At 37.2% G+C, this 25,185-nt stretch overlaps 1 protein-coding gene across 1 annotated transcript in view; it reads left to right on the top strand.

Moving 5' to 3' along the window:
* The window catches only part of Gm7133 (predicted gene 7133), a 147,856-nt gene extending 122,879 nt beyond the window's left edge, over positions 1–24,977 (top strand). The window contains exons 11-14 of the mRNA XM_981711.4: positions 5,337–5,401; positions 7,726–7,863; positions 16,563–16,725; positions 24,932–24,977. Of these exons, the coding sequence (XP_986805.2) occupies positions 5,337–5,401; positions 7,726–7,863; positions 16,563–16,702 (343 nt within the window). The 3' untranslated portion in view covers positions 16,703–16,725; positions 24,932–24,977. The remainder of the gene's footprint in view (positions 1–5,336; positions 5,402–7,725; positions 7,864–16,562; positions 16,726–24,931) is intronic.
* Positions 24,978–25,185: the final 208 nt, after the last annotated feature.

Below are 25,185 nucleotides of genomic sequence, written 5' to 3' on the forward strand. Positions count from 1 at the left end.
TAGCATTGGAAATGTAAGTGAGCTAAATACCTAATAAAAAATGGAAAAAAAAACAAAGATGCTGCTGGAGGATCAAGAGTTCAAGGTCAGACTTGGAAACGAAGGGACTTTGTTGCCATTCTACATAGCATGAGACTGCCTATAAAAATAAATAAATACATACATACATGCACATAGACATACATATATACATACATACATACATACATACATACATACATACATACAAAAGGTGAATACATCAGATACTAAGAAGCCATTGTTTTGTGCAATTGGTATATATAATAAAAAGGAAAGCAACTGCAGGGCATGGCAGTGTATCTCTATAAACATACCACTTGAGAGAAGGAAAGGTGGATATTTTTGAGTTTAAAGCCAACCTGTTCTACACAATGCTTTTCTGTTGAGCCAGGGCTACATACTGAGATAAGTCCCTATACAAATAATAGTTTTTAATAAATAAAGAAAAACAAAATGAAGGAAATTTTGAATAGGAATATGTTGTCAACTACAATCAATGAACATAGTTTGCAATCCATGAAGAGCAAGAAAATTCAGAAACAGGTACTTTTAATAAATTACATAAATGTTGCAAGCATTAAAAGGTAATTAGGGTGTTAACTTTTAATAGATTTTGAGATGAGTAGAAGAGATAAAGGAGAAGGTATATGTCAGTAAAAGAGGCCAGGTGCACATACACACATGAAGGTTTGCAGCTGTGTTTTGTCTTGTTTTGCTCCTCTAGGTATGCATTCATTTTATATTTAAAATTTAAATTAAGATAAAAGCATGAGTTATGAAACTATTAATCATAAATAGTAATGTTGAATTTTATAAACCAGTCATTTTGGATAATATTTAAAGTTTTGGCACAAGGAAATAAATACTGAAGGGACATGACATGGTGCTGTTTTTTTTTTCCTTTGTTTCATTGCTTTTTTAATTAATTTCCATGGGGCCTCAAGTTTTTCTTGAGGGTTAGACCTTTCTTCCCTCACTGAGGCCAAACCAGACAGTCCTAGCTATATAAGTGTCGAGTACCTTAGATCAGCTCATTTATGATGCCTAGATTGGTGGCTCAGTTTCTGAGAGATCTCAGGGGTCCTGGTTAGTTGAGACTGCTGGTCTTCCTATGGGTCACCCTCTTCCTTAGCTTCTTTCAGCCTTTCCCTAACTAATTCAACCACAGGGGTCCAAGTCTTCAGGCCACTGGTTGCATGTAAGTATCTGCATCTGTCTCTGTCAGATCTATCTGCTGTTTGTTGGGCCCCTGAGAGGATAGCCATATTAGGCTCCTGTCTGTAAGCTCATGGCAGACAGCATCAGTAATAGTGTCAGGCCTTGAAACCTCCCCTTGAAATGCTGGGACAGTCACTAAACCACATTTCCCTCAGCCTCTTCTCTATTTTTGTCCATGCAGTTCTTTAAGACAGGAACAATTCTAGGTCAGAATTTTTAACTGTTGGATGGCAACCCCATTCCTCCATTTGATGTCTTGCCTTTCTCCTGGAGGTGGACTCTACAAGTTCCCCCACTATTGGCATTTCATGTAAAGCCCCTCCCTTTCCCTTTCAGTCCTGAGAATCCCTCACTTCCCAGGTCTCTGGCTCATTCCAGAGGTTACCCCACATCTAAATTACCTCCCCGTTGAGTTTGTGTATTTCTGTTTGTTCTATACTTGCCCTCAGGTCTTCTTCCTATCTCTCCCCATCACCCTTGAAAACCATGCCTTATACTGTTTCCCTTTTTCCCTTTCCCTCCACTCTCTCCCACTCTGATCCCTCCCTCTCTCTGCCTCCCTCTATTGTTTTCTTCTCCATCCCAGTTGGGGTTGAAGCATCCTAACTTGGGCCCTTCTGAGTTCTGTGGATTGTATCCTAGGAACTCTGTACTTTTTTGGCTAATATCCACTTATTATTGATTATATAACATGCATGTCCTTTTGGGTTTGAGTTAACTCACACAGGCTGATATTTTCTAGTTCAATTCATTTGCCTGAAAAATTCATGGTGTACTTGTTCTTAACAGATGAATAGTACTCCATCATGTAAATGAACTACATTTTCTATATCCTTTCAGTTGTGGAACATCTGGGTTGTTTCCAGCTTCTGGCTATCACAGATAAGGCTTCCATGAACATAGTAGAACACAGACCCCTGTTGCATGGTGTGGCATCTTTTGCATATATGCTCAAGGTGGATCTATTACAATTTTCTGAAGAACCTCAGGCTGATTTCCAGAATGGCTGTAAAGTTTCCAATCCCACAAGCAATAGAGGAGTGTTCCTTTTCTCCACCCCCTCACCAGCATGCTCCCACCTGAGATTTTGATCTCGGCCATTCTGATTGGTGTAAGGTAGACTCGCAGAGTCATTTTGATTTGTAATTTCCTGATGACTAGGGACTTTGAACATTGCTTTAAATGCTTCTCGGCCATTCAAGATTCTTCTCTTGTGAATTCTTTGTTTAGATCTATACACCAATTTTTTTTGGATGTTGTTTGTTTTCTGGAGGTGAGCTTTTTGAGTTCTTCATGTATTTTGGATATTAGCGCTCTATTGGATGTGAGGTTAGTGAAGGTTTTTTTCCCAATCTGTAGGTTGTGTATTTGTCCTATTGACTGTGTCTTTTGCCTTACAGAAACCTTTCAGTCTCATAAGATCTCATTTATCAATTCTTGATCTTAGAGCCTGAGCCACTGGCATTCTGTTTAGGAAATTTGCCCCTGTGCCAGTGAGTTCAGAGCTCTTTTCCACCTTTTCTTCTATTAGATTCAGTGTACCTGGTATTATGTTGATGTTCTTGATCAACCTGGACTGTCCACATACCTATTCAATATAGTACTTGAAATTGTAGCTAGAGCATCATGACAACATGAAATTAAGGGGCTACAAATTGGCAAAAAAGTCAAAGTATCACTATTTGCAGATGGCATAATAGTATAAATAAGTTAACCCAAAAAATTCTACCAGAGACATTCTAAAACTGATAAGATGAGCAAGTTAGCTGGATATAAAATTAGCTCAAATTGGTAGTCTGCCTTTGTACAAATACTAAATGGGCTGAGAAAGAAAATAGGAAAACAACACCCTTTACAATAGTCATAAATAATAAAAAATATCTTGGGGTAACTCTAACCAAACAAGTGAAAGATCTGTGTGACAAAAACTTCAATCCACTCAAGAAAGAAATCGAAGACCTCAGAAAATGGAGAGCTCTCCAATGCTAATGTTGGTAGGATTAACATAGTAAAAATGGCTATTCAACCAAAAGCAATCTACAGATTCAACTCAATCCCTATCAAAATTCCAACACAATTCTTCACAGACATGGAAAAAGTAATTCTCAATTTCATATGGAAAAATAAAATCCCAAGCTAGGGAAAACAATTCTAACAAAAATCAAGATATTCTGAAGGAAACATCATCTCTGACCTCAAGGAGTACCATAAAGCAGTAGTGATAAAACATGCATGGGATTGGTACACAGACAGACAGGTTGAACAGTGGATTAGAATTGAAGACCCTGAAATAAACCCACACTCTTATGCACACTTGATCTTGACAGAGAAGTCAAAAATATACAATGGACAAACGACAGTATATTCAATAACTACTGTGGTCTAACTGCTCATCTGTATGTAGAAAAATGGAAATCGCCGGGCGTGGTGGTGCACACCTTTAATCCCAGCACTCGGGAGGCAGAGGCAGGTGGATTTGTGAGTTCGGGGCCAGCCTGGTAACGGAGTAAGTTCCAGGACAGCCAGGACTACACAGAGAAACCCTGATTGAAAACACACACACACACACACACACACACACACACACACACACACACAAAGAAAAATAAGAAAAATGAAAATCAATACATATTTGTCACAAAGCATAAGGTGTTGATTTGAAATGCAGATCTAATTTCTTTTGCTTCTTAAACAAATATTTGATGTCTTCAATCAGAAATACAGTGGAAGAGTGGAAGTTAGAAAGCTGGAATGGCAAAGAACACCAAAAGAAGACCTACAGAGTCAACTAACATGGGTCTGTGGGGTTTCAGAGTCTGAACCACTAACCAAGGAGCATGTAGAGGCTGGACCTAGGCCCCTACATATTTGTAGCAGAAGTGAAGCTTGGTCTTCTTGTTCATCCCCTAACAAGTGGACCAATGTCTGTCTCTGACTAGTGTGCCTGCCTTGGTTCAGCTTCCTCTAACTAAACAGTCTTTTGGGGCTTCAGTGAGAGAGAATGTGCTTAGGTGTGCTGTGACTGGATAGCCCAGAGAGGACAGCTACACAAGACAGCCTGCGGGCTCTGTAATCAGGGAGCACTGAAAATTTTTTTACAAATCTGTGTAACCTATCTTGTAAAAAAAACAAAAATGAAATAAAAAAACATCTTAATTTTTACTCCTGAATGTACATAATAGATTTTAGACTTTTCTTTTTACCGTTTCATCTCTTCCTGCTGAACTTTTATTCTTCCCAACAAGGCTTATCTACCATTAATGATGTGTTTCTGTGTATGGCTTGACAAATTAGACTTGTTTCCATCCGTGTGGGTGAGTGTCTCCTCTTTTAAATGACATGAAGTTATTTTTCATTAATTTTAATTAGGGGTTGTGAATATAATAATACCACGTGAAAGAGGGGAAACCCAGAAATTAGGATGATTCAAGTAAAATAGAATAAAGTTGCAACCAAATGTAGGCTGGAGGTAAAGAATGACATTTCATAGTATGGTATGCAGCCCCTATGCTGTAACGGGAATGAGAGTGAGAGAGGAGCTCTTGTAAGGAAGACAACCATCTGTGGAACTCACTCACCCCAAGTAACCATGGAGAGAAGCCTGAAGGTAAAGAATGGACTTAAGCTCTCTCCTTCACTAAAAAATGCCATTTAGTTAGAACTCAATCGAAGGCCAGAATGTTAAGTGTAGGCTTACTGATACAATTTATGGAGTGTAGAATCCACCAAAAACACCAAACTAGGAAAATACAGAGTGGACTTAACAATGCTGAAACGGACTCTAAGCAATTCCATACCTGGCAGAGGGAAGAAAGTAAACATGAGAGCTAGACAGAGCTGAGTTGTTTCAGGAAAAGGTGGCTCAGGTTGATTTGATCCATAAAGTTCTTTCCCATGGAAAGAATTATGGGGTTTGAGTTTCTAGTTGTCATGTTAAATAATGGGTAAATGGATAGATATACTCTGTGTTCATAGGCCAAATTGAACTTTTGTCAACCAGCTAAATATTTGTAGTATAAATTAAATATGACATACATTTAAAAGCATAAACCTAGCATGTGACACTCACAGGTAAGATCATTGCTATTTGCTTTCAGAAGTGTACCTACCAGTTGGAATTCAATGAGCCTGGGTGTGATGTATACAATTTGGAGATTCATTGGTATGTGTTTTCAGCTATATTCAATGTATAAAATTGTTCATCATTGATATGTACATTTTCATGTATATTTAGGCTTCAATTAATAATAGTGCAAAGTGATACGAAAATGAATATAAAATTGCTCTGAAATATGTAGAAGCTAAGTAAACACATAAAGAAATTAGATAAAATAAAAGCGATCCAATTAAACAAAATAGGTATCAATTATATTGTATTAGCTGAATTATATTGCATTTGGAGCTGAAGTGTCCTCATCCCACACAAATTACACTGATAAATCTTATAGAGTATATAAAATAGACACATATCCAATATAATACTATATTTGTTGTTTTATGCTTGTCAGTTGCCATAAGAATTGTGTCCTGTGAAATATTATCCCTCATCATAGTTTTTGACTATACTTATAGTAGTACTCATGAATTTCCTCCTGCAGAGTAGTTCTCTAGTTCAATAAGAAAAGAGTTGATAGTCCATATAAACAAGCTTCCCACTATTGCACCACGAGTACTACCTGCCCGAAATCATTGTACTATAGTTGGGTCTGGCCATGAATAATACCCTACTTTTCTCCAACAGCCTGCATAGCTCACCTAGCTCTATGAACATTAGTCAGCAGAGAGATTTCAAGGTTGTTTTCTCTGTGTCCTGTAACCAAAGTGTGTTCTTCAGTAATCAGGTCTTATCTTCTAGATGTGGTGGTACTATTATCAATGACCATAGTCCATATTGTTTCTAGTACCTCCACAGCCTCCCTGACCAATAATCAACAGAGAGGAAAATTGTGTTTGACACTGAGATTTTCACTTAATATTACCTCTGTTCATGCAGAGTATTATTTACAAGTGTGGGACACAGCTGTTCAAACTAAAATAATTCTTACCACATGACCCTGTTATACCATTCTTGGGCATATAACCAAAGGTATTGATTTCTTATTTACATCGATACCCCCATATTCATGCTCATTGACTTTATATTGCATTACAGCTAGAAATGGATGCAACTTAGATAGATGGTCGTCAGCTGATGAATGGACCATAAGAATGCATAAATATACAAAGTATAACTTTGCTTACCAGTGACATTGAGAAACTTGAAAGAAAATGTAATATAACCAAAAGAAACTATATTGAGTGAGGTCATTCATGTCCAACAATATAATTCTAAATGTTCTTTTTTATATGTGGATCCTAGCTTCTGATCATTTGTAAGTTTAATCTAAGGTACATATTGAAACTTGAAATGGCCCATTGCTTGATAGGATGCATTTGGGGAGGAGGGGTGGCATAATGTAGGTGAGATGAAAGTAGAGAGGGAGAATGTAGGGAGCACAGGGGTTCAGGCAGGGAGTGAAATAATAGAGCAGCAAAAGAAGGGCCAGGGAAGCCTTAGAGAGAATGAAGTCTTCATGAAGAAGTTATATGGGCAACAATGATCTTGCAGTGTGAGTAAAAATATATAAACAAGAATGATAAAACTCATCTGATATGAAAACACAGAGGGAAATACCAGATGCTGTGGTTTTAAAAGGATGGGAAAGAGATGAAGGGAGGAGAAATAGAGGATGAGTCTATCAAAACTAAGAATGATAGAAGATTTATGATCTCATGTGCTATTAAGCTAAATTAAAATAAAAGATATGAAAAGATGTGTTTTAATGGATAGCAAAACATTAAACCACATTTAACATACACACACACACCAAGTACAGGGGAGTCATGGTTTGCGGGGGTATTTATGATTATGTATGTATAGACAGGTTGGTGCAACATACAGTTTCAAACATCCACTGGAGGTCATTGGAATATATTCCCCAGGAATAAGAGAAGCATTCTCAAGTGACATAGACAAGAGAATGCAATCAGATAATTGTATGAAGTCACTTTTGCTCATTAAAAATCTCATAGTTATCTATATTTAAAGATACTGGGAGTAAAAAATCAAGTAGTATAGCTCCTTTATTGTAAATATGTCTGCTAAATATTCCCTGAAAATACAAAAAAAACTACTTTATGATCTCTTGTAAACAACAGCATGAACAGAATTCTAAAATCATTACAAAGTACAATTATAATTGGTATACATGCGAGTATCAAGATATTAATTATCAAGTAGGTAAAAGACTTTTGCAGAATTTTAAATAGTTTCTTTAGAGGATCATGAGTGTGTGTGTGTGTGTGTGTGTGTGTGTGTGTGTGTGTGTATACATATAGTGCATATACGTATGTGTGCGCATGTGTGTGTGTGTGTGTTTGTTGAGAAGAAATTATTCTCATCCTGTTTTTCTATGAAGTACTTCTAATCATTGATTTCTTTTATAGGAGCTATCCCTGCACCAATATTTTTTGCAGAAACATCAGCTTTATGTTGTAGTTTTTGGGACATTGATGAATGTGGAATTAAAGTACGTTGTTGGATTTATAAAAAGAAACAATTGGCCTACACATTTGTAGCAATATGTAAGTGATGTGAATTGTATAAATTTATATAAAAAGTTGTTTAAAATTTTTAATTGTTTATACCAAGGTAATAACTATGAATAAGTACTTCGATAACTAAAGACTTATATAATTATGTAGGAATTATTTTATGAATCTGTAATACATAAGTTAAATAAATGTATATATTTTTCTGTTAAATGCCCTCTACATTTATGTTATACTTTAAGAAAACATGTGATAATTATTATAAATGTAGTGTGATTACTAATTTGCATATATATTTATTTTCTCTATGAGATTTTTGAGAGTAAATGTTAAATATTAGATAAATTTGAACAAAATTATTATATCTGTTTGGTGGTTTGAACAGGTATCACTCCCCTACATACACACATTTATCTGTTTGATGGCTTGGCATATAGGGAATGACACTGCTAGGAGGTGTGGTATTTTAAGTAGGGGTGAGACTTTTACAGAAACTATGTTACTGTGGATGCAAGCTAAATTACTCCTATACTCAATCTATATGCCCAGTGTAGCATACAGTAACCTACAGCCTGCACATCAAGATGTAAAACTCTCAATTTATGTTCCATTACCATGTCTGCCTGCACTCCAGCATGTTTCTCATGATCACAGTAATGGACCAAATTTCTGACAGTGTAAGCCTATCCTAGGTACATATTTTCTTTTATAGGAATTACTGTGGTGTCTCTTCCCACCAGTAACATTCTGAGATAGAAGTTTGTACAAGGGAATGGAGTGTGGCATGATAAGCCTGGCCATGATTTGATTTGGAAGAATGTGGATTTGGGCTTATGGGTTGGAAAAGCTTTGGAGGGCATTTTAACTAGGAAAATTAGGTCATACTAGTAAGAACATAGAAGACAGTGGTGCTGAGTGTGATTTGAACTTCTGGGTGCTGGGCTCAAGTTTCAGAGGAGAAAGATGTTAGTATGTTGTCTAGAGATCATTCCGGTTATATTAGGGTGCAGAATGTGGCTGCTCTTACCCTTGTCTGAAGAGTCTGCCTGAGGTTAAAGTGAAGATGTTTAGATTAATTTCATGGAAAATAAAATCTCAAACAGCCTAGAATAGACTGTCCCGTGGTTCACTCAAGTGAAGAACAGTTTGATGAAAAGGAACAAGGAAATTTACAAAACGTATGTTTCATGGAGAAAACAGGCACCAGGAAGTAAAAAGGAGCAAAATCCCATGTTCAAGCAGCTAAACATATTAAAGACATTATGTGGAATGAAGTGATTTGGGACATCATAGCAAGATCCCATCACACATCCCTGACCTCAGGCTGGATCACAAAACAATTGTCATAAAAAATTGCATGGTACTGCTACAGCGACAGACAGGTAGATCAATAGAATAGAATTGAAGACTCAGAAATGAACCCACACACTTATGGTCACTTTGTCTTTGACAAAAGGCTAAAACTATCCTGTGGAAAATAGACAGCATTTTCAACAAACGGTGCTGGCTCAACTGGCAGATAGAATGTAGAAGAGTACAAATCAATCCATTCTTATCTCCTTGTACAATGTTCAACTCCAAGTGGATCAAGGACCTCCACATAAAACCAGATACACTAAAACTAGTAGAAAAGAAAAAGGGGAAGAGCCTTGAGCACATGGGCACAGGGGGAAATTTCCTTAACAGAATACCAATAGCTTGTACTCTAAGATCAAGAGTTGACAAATTTGACCTAATAAAATTGCAAAGCTTCTGTAAGGCAAAGGACACTGTAAATAGGACAAAATAGCAATCATCAGATTGGGAAAATATCACTACCAACCCTATATCAGATATAGGACTAATATCCAATATATACAAAGAACTCAGAAACTCCAGTGAACCAAATAAACCTGTGGAAAAAAAAATGGAGTACAGAGTTAAAAAAAGAACTCTCATTTGAGGAATACTGAATGACTGAAAAGCACCTAAAGAAATGTTCAACATCCTTAGTCATCAGGGAAATGCAAATCAAAACAACGCTGAGATTCTACCTCACATCGATCAGAATGGATAAGATCAAACCTCAGGTGACAGCAGATGCTTGTGAGGATGTGGAGGAAGAAGAACACTCCTCCATTACTAGTGGGATTGCAAGCTGGTACAACCACTCTGGAAATCAGTTTGGGATTTCCTCAGAAAACTAGACATAGTAAAATCTGAGGACTCAGGTATACCATTTCTGAGCATATACCCAGAAGATGCTCCAACATGTAATAAGGACACATGCTCCACTATCTTTATAGCAGCCTTATTTATAATAGCCAGAGGCTGGAAAGAACCCAGATGTCCTTAAACAGATAATTGGATACCAAAATTGTGATACATTTACACAATGGAGTACAATTCATCTATTAAAAATGATGAATTCATGAAGTTTTTAGGCAATGGACAGAACTAAAAAATATCATCCTTAGTGAGGTAACCCAATCACAAAAGAACACACATAGTATACACTTACTTATAAGTTGATATTAGCCCAGAAGTTTGGAATACCCAAGATACAATTCTCAGACCACATGAAGTTCAAGAAGGAAAACCACATTGTGGATACTTCGGTCCTTCTTAGAAGTGGGAACAAAATACCCATGGAAGGAAATACAGAGAAAAAGACTGGAGCAGAAACTGAAGGAAAGGCCACCCAGTGACTGTCCCATCTGGGGATCCACCCCATATACAGTTACCAAACCCAGACACTATTGTGGATGCCATCAGGTGCTTGCTGACAGGAGCCTGATATAACTGTCTCCTGAGAGACTCTGCCAGTGCCTGACAAATACATAACTGAATGCTCATAGCCATCCATTGAACTGAGCAAAGGGTTCTCAATGGAGGAGCTAGAGAAAGGACCCAAGGAATTGAAAAGGTTTGTAACCCCATAGAAGGATCGACAATATGAACCAAGCAGTACCCCCAGAACTCCCAGAGACTAAACTATCAACCAAACAGTACATGTGGAGAGACCCATGGCTCCAGCTGCATATGTAGCAGAGGAGAGCTTTGTTGGTCATCAATGACAGGAGAGGCCCAGGCTAGATGCCCCAGTGTAGGGGAATACCAGAACAGGGAAGCAAGAATGGGTGGGTTAGTGAGCAGGGGAGGGGAGATAGTATAGGGTTTTTTTTTTAGGGGAAATGAGGAAAGGGGACAACATTGGAAACATAAATAAAGAAAAATATAACAATAATAATAATAATAACAACAACAAAAAGGAATTAAAGAGCAGCTTATTTCTAGGCATGGAGGTACATGATTTTAATCACAGCACTCAGGATACAAAGGCATGCAGGTATCTGAGATCATGGTCAGCCTAGACTACAGATAGAGTTTCAGGACAGTTGAGTTTAGGCAATAAAGGAACCCACCAAAAACAGAAAGCTGGTGAAAATAGAATTAAATCAGTTTGGTTATTCCTCAGATAATTGGACGTAGTATTACCGGAAGATCCAGAAATAGCAGTCCTGGGCATATACCTAGAAGATGTCCCAACTTGTAATAAGCGAACATGCTCCACTATGTTCATAGCAGCCTTATTTATAATAGCCAGAGGCTGGAAAGAACCCATATGTCCCTCAACAGGGAAATGGATACAGAAAATGTGGTACATTTACACAATGGAGTAATACTCAGCTATTATAAACAATGAATTTATGAAATTCCTAAGCAAGTGGATGGATCTGGAGGATATTATCCTGAGTAAGGTAACTCAGACACAAAAGAACTCACATGATATGCACTCACTGATAAGTGGATATTAGCCCAGAAACTTAGAATACCCAAGATACAATCTGCAAAACACATGAAATTCAAGAAGGAAGACCAAAGTGGGGATACTTCGTTCCTCTTAGAATGGGGACCAAAATACCCATGGAAGGAGTTACAGAGACAAAGTTCAGAGCTGAGATAGAAGGAAGGACAATCCAGAGTCTGCCCCACCCAGGGATCCATGCCATAAACAACCACTAAACCCAGACACTATTGCATATGCCAACAAGATTTTGCTGACAGGGCCCCTGATATAGCTATCTCCTGTAAGGCTATACCAGTGCCTGGCAAATACAGAAGTGGATGCTTTCAGTCATCCATTGGATGGAACACAGTGTCCCCAGAGAAGGAGCTAGAGAAAGTACCCAGGAGCTGAAAGGGTCTTCAACCCTATAGGAGGAACAACAATATGAACTAACCAGTACCCCCACACACACCCCGAGCTCCTGTCTCTAGCTGCATATATAGCAGAGGATTGCCTAGTTGGCCATCAATGGGAGAAGAGGCCCTTGGTCTTGCAAAGATTATATGCCCCAGTACAGGGGAATGCCAGGGCCAGGAAGCAGGAGTAGGCGGGTTGTGGAGCAGGGCAGGGGGGGAGGGGATAGGGGATATTTGGAGAGGAATCTAGGAAAGGGGATAGCATTTGAAATGTAAATGAAGAAAATATCTAATTAAAAAAGAAAATTAAAAAAAGAAAAAGAATTTTGACTAAACATGTTTTGCATTATAATCCTACTGAGGCCAGGAATTGAAATATAGTGGTATAGTCCCCATAGATCCATGTGTTTGAATGCTTGTCCCATAGGAAGTGACACTATTAGGAGTTGTGGCCTTGTTGGCGTAATTTTGGCCATGCTGGAAGAAACATATTACTGTGGAAGTGGGCTTTGAGGTCTTCTATGCTTAAGCTTTGTCCAGTGTGGCACAGAGTTTCCTTCTTATGCATGTGGATCAGGATGCACAATGCTCAGCTCCATCTACATGACCATCTCTGCCTGCATGCTTCCATGCTTCCCACCATGATAATCATGGACTAATATTCTGAATATGAAAGCCATCCCAAATTAAATGTTTTCCTTTATAAGAGTTGCCATGGTCATAGTGTCTCTTCACAAAACTAAAATCAAAACTAAGGCATGTTGTAAATAATGTCATCAAAATCTATTATCTGTCAGAAGACAATACTTGAAAGTTTCCTCATTTTTGGTTTGATAAGATTTATATTATTCCATATTAACTTATTGAAAATCTTTCAAACGTATGAGAGAATTGATGTCCAGGTATTGTTGAGTTATACTGAATATTTCTTTTAAATAAAATGCAAATAAATGTAAGATCTTCATGAAAAAAATCACTGGATCAAACTGACAACATATCTACTAAGAGAGAAGGAAAAAGAAAATTATGCTAGTTCAGATATTTTATCTGCGAGTTGGAGAATGATGGACCCCATACAAGATGAATTCTTACATTTGATAAAATATTTGTGCATAAAATACATGAATAATGAATGTGAATTAATTGAATTGGTATCAGCATATTGAAACAAAAAGTAATGTTGTATTGTGCATGTTTGTGTTAATGAGGTAGTTAGTGGTTTGTACACTTTGGAATTTACTCCACCAGGATATGTCTTCTGTATAGACATAAATAAGAGAATGTAAACAGAAAAGAGAGTATGAAAAATAACTTAAATTCCATAAAAATAACAAATTAGAAAATAAGAACAACTTAAAATTTGAGGCTAACCACACAGGAGTTGAGGTAATAAAGTGTAATTTCAATAGCTGGCTCACACATGCACAGAAAAAAATCTGGTAAGTTGTAAGGCCAGTCATTTATATTAACCAGTCAAGCAAACACAAAGCAAAGAAAATATGAGATAGTGAAGAAAAGCTATAGGAGTTTTTAGTCACCATCTAGATCAAAAACAACGTGCAGCAATCTCACCAGCTGATGAATGGATAATGACCATATGACATTACATGGCAGATACTATTCTTATCCAAAATGAAGAAAAGTTGCCTATTTTGAAAATATGGATAAATCTTATAGATATTATGTGTATTACTATTACATTTTTAATTGCTCTAAAAAGTACTTGAATCTTGGTATTTTATAATAAAATTTATATAGCCTGAGAGTTTCAGATTCCAAATAGAATTACAATTCTAAAACAGCCTTTTTTTGCTGGATAATCAGATCATATTCCTCTACATAATGTCTGGAACCTTTCTGTCATGGAAGTGCCATATTGTGAGACAGGAAGCTAGAATATCCAGAGCTTAGGCTTATTGCTACAATAAGAATCAGGGTCAATGACTTGTAAAATCCTTATCTGTGCTGTTCTCTGACTGTCCCACTGTGGACGACCTCTTACAAGACTCATCACCAGTGTATTAATATAGTACAGTCAAGCTTCCACTGCATAAATATCCAATCTGTAGCAATCCACCCCTGACTTCTAAGATCTATGACCTTCTCCTAATATAAAATGTAATGATCCCATCCTGATAGTGCCAAGGACTCTGCTACATCACAGCAAATACTAAATCCACAGGTTCAACTGGGACACATAGAAAGCACTTTCAGATAAGAGCTGATATTTTAAAAAGTTACATGTTTACAAGTTAGGAGCCTGACAAGCACAGGATAAACATCAGTAGTCCAAAGGAGGATGTCAGGAAGTGGAGAGGAGGACTGAAGCTAGAACAAAAGTTGAAATCCAACACCGAAGATAGAGTCTTAAAGCTCCAAACCTGATATCTTGAAAAAATTGTAATGAAGGGTGGCCTCTCAGGCAACCTTTGCCCTGTGATGTTGACCCAGAGTTTTTTTTTTTGTTTTGTTTTGTTTTGTTTTGTTTTTTTTGGCTTGGCTTTGCAAATTATCTTTATCTTAAGCAGAAGAATATTTTTAACTACTTTGGTTGTCTATTGTCCACTTTACAGGTCCACTTCCAAAGCTCAACTTCCCATAGCCACAGTAAGCCTATTCTGTATAGGCTCCAACCTTGTACCACATTTCAGTTTGGTCTACAGGACTTCCTGTGAGAATTTTGTTGAAGCTGTCAGTAACCCCACAACACTTGCATTTTGCTTCCCTGGACAACTATGACCACTTAGTAAGATCTGCTGTCGATGTGAGGTCTGATACTGAAGACTGAGCCATGACTATTTTTGTGGTACTCATTGGCAGTAAGGAGAGAAACTTCCCCTGGACAGGAAGTCCATTTCTGGTGCCAAGGAGATCTTTACGGAGTTCTGGAATGTCCTGTAGGCCTTTCTTCATTGTTCTGATCCAAAACTGTCCACTCATACAGAGTCACACGAATCTCATTAGCAAGTGCTTACTGGGCCACACTTATGTTCTATTCTTCCAAACATGGTTTTGCTATTTCCTGACCAGGCTATAAAATTTCCAAATCTTTACTAGTGTAAAATACTGAATAGAAACAGCCAGTGCTGCCCACGGCATATCATTACTGTTTGATTGTTTGAATATTGCCCTCTCAATATTAAGCACAACTCTTGGCATTTCTTTGGACTTTGTTCTATGTAATCATTCCAGGTAGTCGTTGTAAGATTACAACAGAATGCTCCATTCTCTCACAGGTCCTTCTTGGGTGAAAGTGTGATTTTCCATCTCTTGCTCCCATCTGCTGTGGAAAATGTACTCCATGTCACTGTCACGAAATTTTCTCTTCCTTTGGATGTTAATTCCTTATTTCTTTAGTTATCAAACATGGGAAAAGTTAGTGTATTGTCTAGATTTTTTTTCCACTGTGGTCAGATCCATTTTTACTAGCATGCCCCTTTTCTTAGAAGAGATACTAGGTTTATTTTAAATAATTTCTCTTTATTTTCTCAAACTTTATGCTTCCTGTTGCTGTAAATCTCCTCCTAAATATGCCTGGCAATGAAAACATGACTCAGTTCATGTGATTACATCCTGCAAGCCTAGATTGGGCAGATCTACTACTACACTACCATCTTCCACATCTATGAGACCCCTTAGAACTTGTGGTTTCTCCAGCTCAGCTTTTCTTCTTCCTCCTCCTCCTCTGCATCCTCTCCCTCTCCCATTTTCTCCTTCCTCTTTCTCCCACCTTCTGCTCCACCTTCCCTTTTATCTGCCCAATCATCAGCTCTCCTTTATTTTACAAATTAAGGTGGGAAAGCAGGTTTACAGGAAATCACCTGAGTGCTGACTCATTCCTTGTTGACAACCACTCACGGGAGAACAGAATTAACATCAAATATAATTAGCTTCAGAGCTATCCAGAACAGCTTCCAAATGCACATTATAGTCACTCACTCCTTGTAATTTTCATGCTGCTATTACTTTACTATCACAGGTAACTATGTCTTTGAGATGTTATCCCTTAAAACAGATGCAATAGTCCATAAATGAAAAAGACTTATTAATGTTTCTTGTTTGATTAGATAGCTAGTATTGATTTCCTACAACTTTTGGGCACTAACAGGGAGTTTCACTTGTGAAGTTTAATTATTTTTATGTACTATTTGTAATTTTAAGAAATTTGAGACAAAAATTAAATCTATAAGGCAATTATTTTATTTGTATGTGATTAAGATTTCAATTAAAATACATAAAACATAAGCAAGTTTCAGCTCTTATTGATAGTTAAGTTTTGAAAATATAAATTATGTACTTGAAAATTAACATAGTTTATGAATTCATGGAACATTACTTTTTGGATGCTATCTGATAAGTATGAAAAATTTAGTAAGCATTTTAAAATACATAATTTGTCAAAAAATTATAATATTTTGTCAATGGAGAACTAATACCTTCAGAAGTAAACTATATGGTTTATCTGGGTAAATGACATTTTCCATTTAAAAACTTTTGTTAAATATGATATAGTTACACTTCTACTATTTATATTGTCTTAATTTCAGGGATTAGCATGCAAGTAGCCACAAGCTTGCTTTGTATTTATGCGGTGAGCAAACATGATTACGTGGTAAAAGAAAATACTGAGAGTCTGAATACACCTGTGAAGAGTAAAAAAGCAAAAACAGAAGATGGCAAAGATTAATTACAAACTGATTTCATCATTGTGTAAGGATTGTTTGCTTTCCCTTCAATGAAATATATTGATAATTTAAAAACAATAATTGTGAATAATTGCATCTAAAGGTATGCTTCATATTATCACACAATTTTTATTTGGAATGTAAAACTACTGTTTGTGCTAAGATTGCTGAAGATATTATGAAACATACAGTTTTGTTAACACCTAAAAAATATTCTACATATTTTTTCTCTTTCTCTCATAAAATATATCCTGATTATTTTCCATTTCCTCTACTTTTCCCAGGTCCCCCATATCCCCTCACCTCCAGATGTATGTATCCTCTTCCTACCTCTTATTAGAAAAGAACATGCTTCTAGCAGATATCAAGCAATCATGTCAAAATAATACATAAGATAAAAGAAAAATCCATTGCATTGATGCTAGAGAAGTCAACCCAACAGAAAGAAAAAGTGCAGGCTCAAGAATCAGAGACCCACTCTTTCACACTCTGAAAAATCCTATAAAAATAAATAAGCTGAAAGATATAATATATGCAGAAGACCTGGTAGAGATCCATGTAGGCTCTGGGCTTGCTATTTCAGTTTCTGTGAATTGACAAGAACTTTTCAATTGATAGAGAACATCTTTCTTGTCTTGGGGCCCTCTTGCTCTTACACTCTTTCTGATTCCTCTTCCTTGGATTTCCTGGAGCTCTAAGGGAAGGAATTTGATGGAGACATCCTATTTAGAGTTGTGTGTTCCAAGATCTTTCTCTCTCTCTCTCTCTCTCTCTCTCTCTCTCTCTCTCTCTCTCTCTCTCCCCTCTCCCTCCCCCTCCCCTCCCCCTACCTCTCTCTCTCTCTGAATAATGCTCTCTGAGTAAATAAAATCTATCTGTGGGTTTCCACCCTGGTTCCAATCAGCTGAAGAAGGAAGATTCTCTGAGGATGATTAAATAAGTCACTGATCTATGAGCATGACAGAATATAATTAGGAATTATTTTATTTATACCTTTTTTCTCTCTCTCTAAATACAGGCAGTCTTTGTTTTTACCCTTGGTTTCAGGCCTATCTTGTTTTCTGTTCTTGGCCAACCAAGCAGTGTGAGGTATGAATTCTATCTCATGGAATGGTCCTTAAGTCAAATCAGACATTGGTTGTCTACTCTCATACCACTATCTTTCCATATCTTGCAGACATGATGGGTTGTGGGTCAAAAGTTTTGTGGTTGGTTTAATGTTTGCATTTCTCTTTTGGCAGCCTATGAGGTACCTTCCCACACCAAAGACATTAGAATAAAGACAGGAAGGCTCAATGAAGGCACCAGCTGGACTTTTCTATGTTCAATGAGTTGTGTGGGTGTTGACCTTGGCAATGGGGCCCCCTGTTAGTCTGTGGAGAGAAACCATTGTTTAACAAGTCTTGATGGTTTGTGGATTTCCATGAGATAGATGTCTCTGATAACTCGTTAGAATGCAATGAATTTGTGTTACTGCAGTCTCCTTTGAGGCAAGAGATGGCAAGTTGGGACTCTGCCTCCACCAGTATAGGAAATCTGACTTGGTTTGCCTTCCTATATTCTAGAGAATTTCCACTATTCTAGATCTCTCTCTCTCTCTCTCTCTCTCTCTCTCTCTCTCTCTCTCTCTCTATCTCTATCTCTATCTCTCCCCTCTCATCCCTCAATTCTAGCTGTTTCTCCCTGTACTCCCTGCCTCAACCCTATCTTCCCTGCTTCTCCCCACCTGATCCTTATTTTCACATCCCCACTACCCCACTTTGCACTGATAAAACCTGTTTTACATTCACTCCCAGTGTGATCCATGTGTTCCCCCACCTCCTTTAGAGACTTCCTCTATACTTAACCTCTGAGGTGGTTTGAATGAAAGCAGCCCCCATAGGTACATAGGTAGTAGCACTCTTAGGAGGTGTGTTGCCTTGTTGGAGTTTGAGTAGTATTGATGGAGAAAGTGTGTCACAGAGGTTGGGCTTTGATGTTTCAGATGTTTAGGCCAGGCCGACTGCCTGATAATTAGGATGTAGAATGCTGAGCTACCTCTCCAGCATTTGTATGCTGCTTCCTTGAGGCCTTACTTCATGCCGTATGACAGTTGACACTAAATGTCTAAACTGTATGACAGCCCCAACTAAATGTTTTCTTTTATAAGAGATGCTGTGGGCACAATGTCTCTTTACAGCAATAGGAATCCTAACTAAGACAGCATTTTATGGCATTCAGGTTGTAGGTCAGTTATCTATCCAATAGCTAATTATCTATCTATCTATCTATCTATCTATCTATACCACATTTATCTTTCTGGGTCTGGGTTATCTCACTCAGGATGATTTCATTTATTTCACTCCATTTGCTTGAAAATTTCATGATGTCATATATAAAGATGCATGTTTGTATGTATTTTATACATTTGGGTACTTTGTCTGCATGTACATCAGCATACCAGAGGGGAGCATCAGACAGTTATGAGCTGCCATATGAGAGTTGGGAATTGAATTCAGGATTTTCAGAAATACAGTGAGTGGTCTTAACCACTGAGCCATCTCTCTAGCCCCCATGATGTCATTTTCTTAAACAGATAGTAATACTCTATTGGGTAAAAGGAACAAATTTTCTTTATCTACTCTTCACTTGAGAAATCTGTAAGTTGTTTCAAGTTTCTGACTATTATGAATAATACCATAATGAACATCCCTGAGCATATATCCTTGTGATGGGATGAAACATCCTTTGGGTATATGCTCAAGGTGGTATAGCTGGATCTTGAGGTAGATGAATTCCAAGTAATTTCTAGGGAACTGCTATATTGGTTTCCATAACGCCTGTACGAGTTTACAATTTCATCATTAATGGAGAAGTGTTTTGCTTATTCCACAAGAGCCAGCATGAGCTGTCACTGGTGTTACTGATCTTAGCCATTCTGACAGGTATATGATGGAATATCAAAGTCATTGATTCTCTTTGCTTTGATGGCTAAGGATGGTGAACATTTCTTGGTTTCCCAGCCATTTGAGTTTGCTCTACAGAAGGTGTTATATGGATATCTGATACTGATAAAATCATTTGGGCTTGGCCAGTTTCTTGAGTTCATTATACACTTTGAATTTTATTCTTCTATAGGATGTGAAGTTGCTAAAATTCTGCCCATTCTGTAGGCCGTCATTTATCCCACTAATGGTGTCCTTTGTATTTCATAAGATTTCAGTCTCACAAGATCCTATTTATTAACTGCTGATCTTAGCATCCATATTAACTGTGTTATCTTCAGTCTTCACTTGTGCCAATGAGTTCAAAACTATTCCTGATTTTCCTTACTCATTTATCAGGTTCAGTGTGAATGGTTTTATGTTTTAAAGTCTTTCATTCATTTGCAGCTATGTTGTGTGCTGATTGACATATATGGAAGTATTTGCGTTCTTTTATATGCAAACAACCAGTTTGAGCATCAGCATTTGTTGAAAATGCTTTCTTATGTCCTGTGTGTTTCTTGTCTATTTATCATAAATCAGGTATCCATAGATATATAGATTCATGTCTTGGTCTTCAGTTTGATTCCATTGAGCAATTTGTCTGTTTTTATACCAATGCAACTTGGTTTTTATTCCTAAAAATCTATAGTGCACATTGAAATTGGAAATTGTAATACCACTAGCAGGTCTTTAATTCTTTTTGACATCCTGTTTTGAGTCTGTGGACAGGCATGTTTCTACATGAGTCTGAAAACTGTCATTCAAAGACTGTGAAAAATTGTGCAGGAATTTTGATGGGGATTGCACTTTTATCTGTAAAGTGTTTTTATTAGGATGATATTTTACTAGGTTAATCTACCTGTTCATAAGCATAGGAGACCTTTGCTCTGATGTTTCTTCAAAGACTTAAAAAACTGAGACTTTTATCATACAAAATTTTGATTTGATTCACTAGAGTTACCCTAAGATACTTTATATTATTTGAGGCTATTGGGAAAGAAGTTTTTTTCTAGTTTCTTTCTAAGTTCATTTGTCATTTGTATATAGGATAGATACTGTTTTATGAGTTATTTTATTATCGACATTTTTGCTGAAAGTGTTTATAAGGTGCAGGAGTTAACAGTTGAATTTTTAGGATGGCATATGTTTAGTATCATATCATCTGAAATCTGAAGAGTCTTTGGTTTCTTTCCAGTTTTTAATCCCTGTATTTTCATGGGTGTAATTAACATCCTTAGGTTGGAATTTTCCTACTATCACTTTCAGTTGTGCTGGATTTGTAGACAGCTGTTTAAATTTGGGCTTATCATTCAATATTTTATTTTCTCTATTGTGATTGAAAGGTTTTATGGGTATGGTAGTATCACCTGTCATCTTTTGTCATTTGCAGTACATCTGTCCAAGTGCTTTTCGATTTTAGAGTTCTATATTGAGAAGTAAAGTTTAATTCTAATAGGTCTGCTTTTTGATGTGACTAAGTCTTGTAGCTATTGATATTCTTTCTTTGTACAGTATGTTTAGTGCCAACAAGACTTTTCGTTTGGTGTCTATATGCCTCATGTGCTTTTTAAAGGACCTTTGACCTTTTTTAGGTTAGGAAATTTTTCTTCTATGATTTTGTTGCAAACATTTTCTGGGACATTGAGGTGGGTTTCTTCTTCCTCTATGTCTATGATTTTAGGTTTCATCTGTCTTGGAGTCCTGGATTTCCCAGATGCTTTTTGTAAGAAATTGGTTTAAATTTATCCTTTTTCTTTGGCTGATACCTTAATTTATTGTATTTCTTATTCAACACCAGCAAATCTATCTTCCATCTTTTGTATTATACTAACAACAGTTGCCTCTATAGTCTCTTTTTTAAAGTGCTTATGTTTTCAGTTCTAGAATTCCCACAATGTGGGTTTTTCTTTTATTGATTCTATTTCTACTTCCTGGTCTTGAATTGGTTTATTTATATTTTCTGGATTTCTCTAAAGGAATTTCTGTTTAAGGAACTCTATCATATTTATAAGGTTGTCTTAAGGTCTTTTTCTTGTACTTCAGCTATGTTGAGATATTCAGGGTCCTCTGTGATAGGATAGATGGCTTCTAGTAGAGACATACTATTTTGGGTATTATTTTTTGTGTTCTCATGCTGGCATTTAGCCATCTTAGATTGGGATGAATATATGTCTAGTTGCTGATTTCTAAGTCTATTCTCAGTGAGTGTCATTTTGCTCCTTAGACTCTTTTTCTGCTCTGGATTCACAGAGAGTGTGCTGCCTGTGCGTTGCCTGGTAGGGGATTATCTTTCTACTTAATAATTATAGCTACTGGGATAAGGGCTTCTGGGAGAAATGTATTTCTGAATATTGAAATCTGACAGCAATGGCAATAGGCTAGGCATCTCACCGGATTCACACAGGAGGGAGGAGTGTGGAGTGTTCAACCAGGATATGTTTATTTTGTCTCCTTAAAGCGAAACAGGCAGTGAAGAGCGGTTACCTCCCAGGTTCTGCTTAGCTCTGGGGATTTGAGAGGTGTACAGGCTCTAGAGGAACAGTAGGAGAGCAGATCTACAGACAGCCTTTCTGATCTATTGGCAGGAGTGGACTGTGGGTAAGAAGGGAGAACCAGCTGGATCTGGGAACTGGGATAAAGCAACAATGAGGAAAGGAACAGCAAGAGGACAAAGGATGTGTGGGATTAAAAGCGATGTGCACAGAGTGGGAAGGAAAGCTACAGCAGCTGTTCTGTGGCAGAGATGGTTATGAGGCTGAGGGATTAGGTTTCAAGTACAGGAGGGAGTGTTGAAGGTATTCACTTTGGTCACCTCTTTCTGTGGCCTGATGAACTGATGAGTTCACAGGGAATGCCTCCTAGAGGCTGGAATACTGAGAAGAGTTGGAGAAGAAAGGTTGGAAGAGAGAATCTTTATGACCTGTTTGGGATGATGTCAGAGCAGAATGAGAGGCTGCAGCAGAATCTCTAATAATGAGCTGGGGAAGAACCTGAGGGATTGTTCTTGAGAAGTAGAAGTATAAATGATCCATATTTACCTACTTGTTGCCCAGGCAAAAGATACCTTTGGATTAGTAGGAAGTGCATGCTTCTCTTGGGAGCTGAGAGGAAGCACCTTCTAGCAGAGAGAGGTTAGAAGCTGAAGATTTATTGGATCCACAGGTGATGGGTGTTCAGTGACAGGGAAGGCTCCACAGGTGTTCTGCTTCAGATATGGGGATAAAACTGAGGCACAGGATCCAGGGAAACAGGGGAAGAAGAGCATGTAGCTTACTTTATTTTCTCACAGGAGTGGCCTTTGGGTTAGCAGAGGATATATGCTGGAGTTGGAAACTAGGATAAAGCAATGAACAGGGGTTGGGGAGTGAGTTTACAAGAGAAAGGTCTGTGAGATCCAGATAAGCTGGTTTGATGGTGCAGAAAAAGTTAACAATGGTTTTCTGCTTCTGAGCTGGGGATGAGATTGGGAAATTGGATCTTGGGAAACAGAAAGAACACCTAGTACAGTTAATAGGAATACAGGACTTGAAAGAGGTACTTGAGTTGCAAATGTGAAAATACACACAGTTTAACTCTACAATGTTACCCTATTAGTTACTAGGCATAGGCCATACCAAATTAACTCCATTCATTAGAGTCTATTTAAAGTGTTCTTTATTCTTTAGGATTTCACACATGCATAAAATAAAATATTATCATATCTACAATTCATCTTGTACAACACCTTTCATGTCTTCTCAAAATGTTCCATTCTAAACATTATTCCCTGTGGTGTATGCGTGTATGTTTCTGTGTCTGTGTGTCTGTCTGTGTGTTTATGTTTGTGCTCCTGTATTTCTGAGATTGTCCATGTTTGTATGCATGTGTGTGTGTTTCTTTGTCTGTGTGTCTATCTGTGTGTGCAAATTTGTGTTTGTGTGTGTGTGTACATATATATTGCAACATGGGCAGTTAGTGATTCCTAGGTGTGCTTGGGTATTCGACCATTCTCTTGAGCATGGGACAGAGTCTATTTTTAAAATTAGTTTTCTTTTATATTTTTATTTACCTCTGTGTGTATGTGTGCATGGACACACAAATTTACAAGTATGTGCTATGGCATGTGTGTGGAACAGAAAAGACGATCAAATTAAAATCATCAGTCTTGACCACACTAGAGCCTTTATCTGCTGATCCATGTCTCCAGCATCTAATGTCCATTTTTGGTACTTTTTATTTGGAGTATAGATAATTGATTCTCAATAACCCAATAAATTAGACATGTCACCATAGAACATATAATGAAGCTTAACTTAAATTTTCAAAGTATACTATTTTAGCTTTTTACAATCAAATTTATATTTGTTGATGATTTGACATAGATTACTCCAGAAAATTTGCACTATCTGGTTTTTGTTGTTTTGTACTATAGAAGACATGAAATTTAATGTCTTCACATATCTCTACCTTTTACTTTCACCTGGAATTTATTAATAATATGCAATAACCTGAATCAACTGTCCATTTTCTTTGTTCTTATATTTACATTTAATCACAGACTATATTTAATCACAAATAATTTTTTGAAGAAAGCTTTCCACTTGAAAAGAGAATAGGTTTGAATCATTGTATGGAGTTTTCCTTGATTTAAAAAAATTCCTCTAAAGAAATTTTAATTTTCATATATTATTCACAGTTTTGTTATATTTTCAAGTCAGAATTAAACTGATTTTCTATAGCAAGAACTCATAAGCCAGTTTCCCCTGCTGTTTCATTCTCTGGAAGAATTGACAATCTTGCATGGAAATGGATCCTTGCATAGGAGTGTGGCTCCATCCATACCCACAGCACTCAGAAGGAAGTGTGAAGCAGGAAATATCCATTGTATTCACACTCTTTAAATTGAACATACAACATGAAAATTTATATACTAGTTGTCTTATTAGGGTTTTATTGCTGTGAACAGACACCATGAACAAGGCAGCTCTTAAAAGGACAACATTTAATTGGGGCTGGCTTGCAGGTTCAGACATTCAGTCCATTTTCATCAAGCCATTTTCATTCAGCCACATAAGGCGCTGGAGGATCTGAGACTTGTGCATCTTCATCCAAAGGCAGAGAGGAGAAGATTGGCTTCCAGGCAGTTAGGAAATTGTTATTAAAGCTTAAACCCACAATGACTCGTCTACTCCTCTTAATCGTGCCATTTCTTGGGCCAAGCCTATTTGAACCATCACACTAGTTTTATGTGAAAATTGACTAACTCTTTTTGGTTTAAATCTGTAGGACTGGAGAATCAGTGAGGTTCTGAGTTCTAAGGACTGCAGTCTGTCATTTTGGAGATTTCATAAGATGCAGCTGTGCTGTAATTTCAGAAGAGAAAAATACCATTAAAGTGTCTATGTGGATCTTTATTTTCATAATAAAAATATTTCTATAAAACATTTCTAATCCTGTTTTAGGAATTAGCACTTTTTCTTAGTTTTATTGAGAGGAACAGTGTGTAGGTCTTGGCATAGGTCTTGCCTGCACAGTTCTCT

The sequence above is a fragment of the Mus musculus genome, chromosome 1 (genome assembly GCF_000001635.26).
Source record: "Mus musculus strain C57BL/6J chromosome 1, GRCm38.p6 C57BL/6J".
Lineage (NCBI taxonomy): Eukaryota > Metazoa > Chordata > Mammalia > Rodentia > Muridae > Mus > Mus musculus.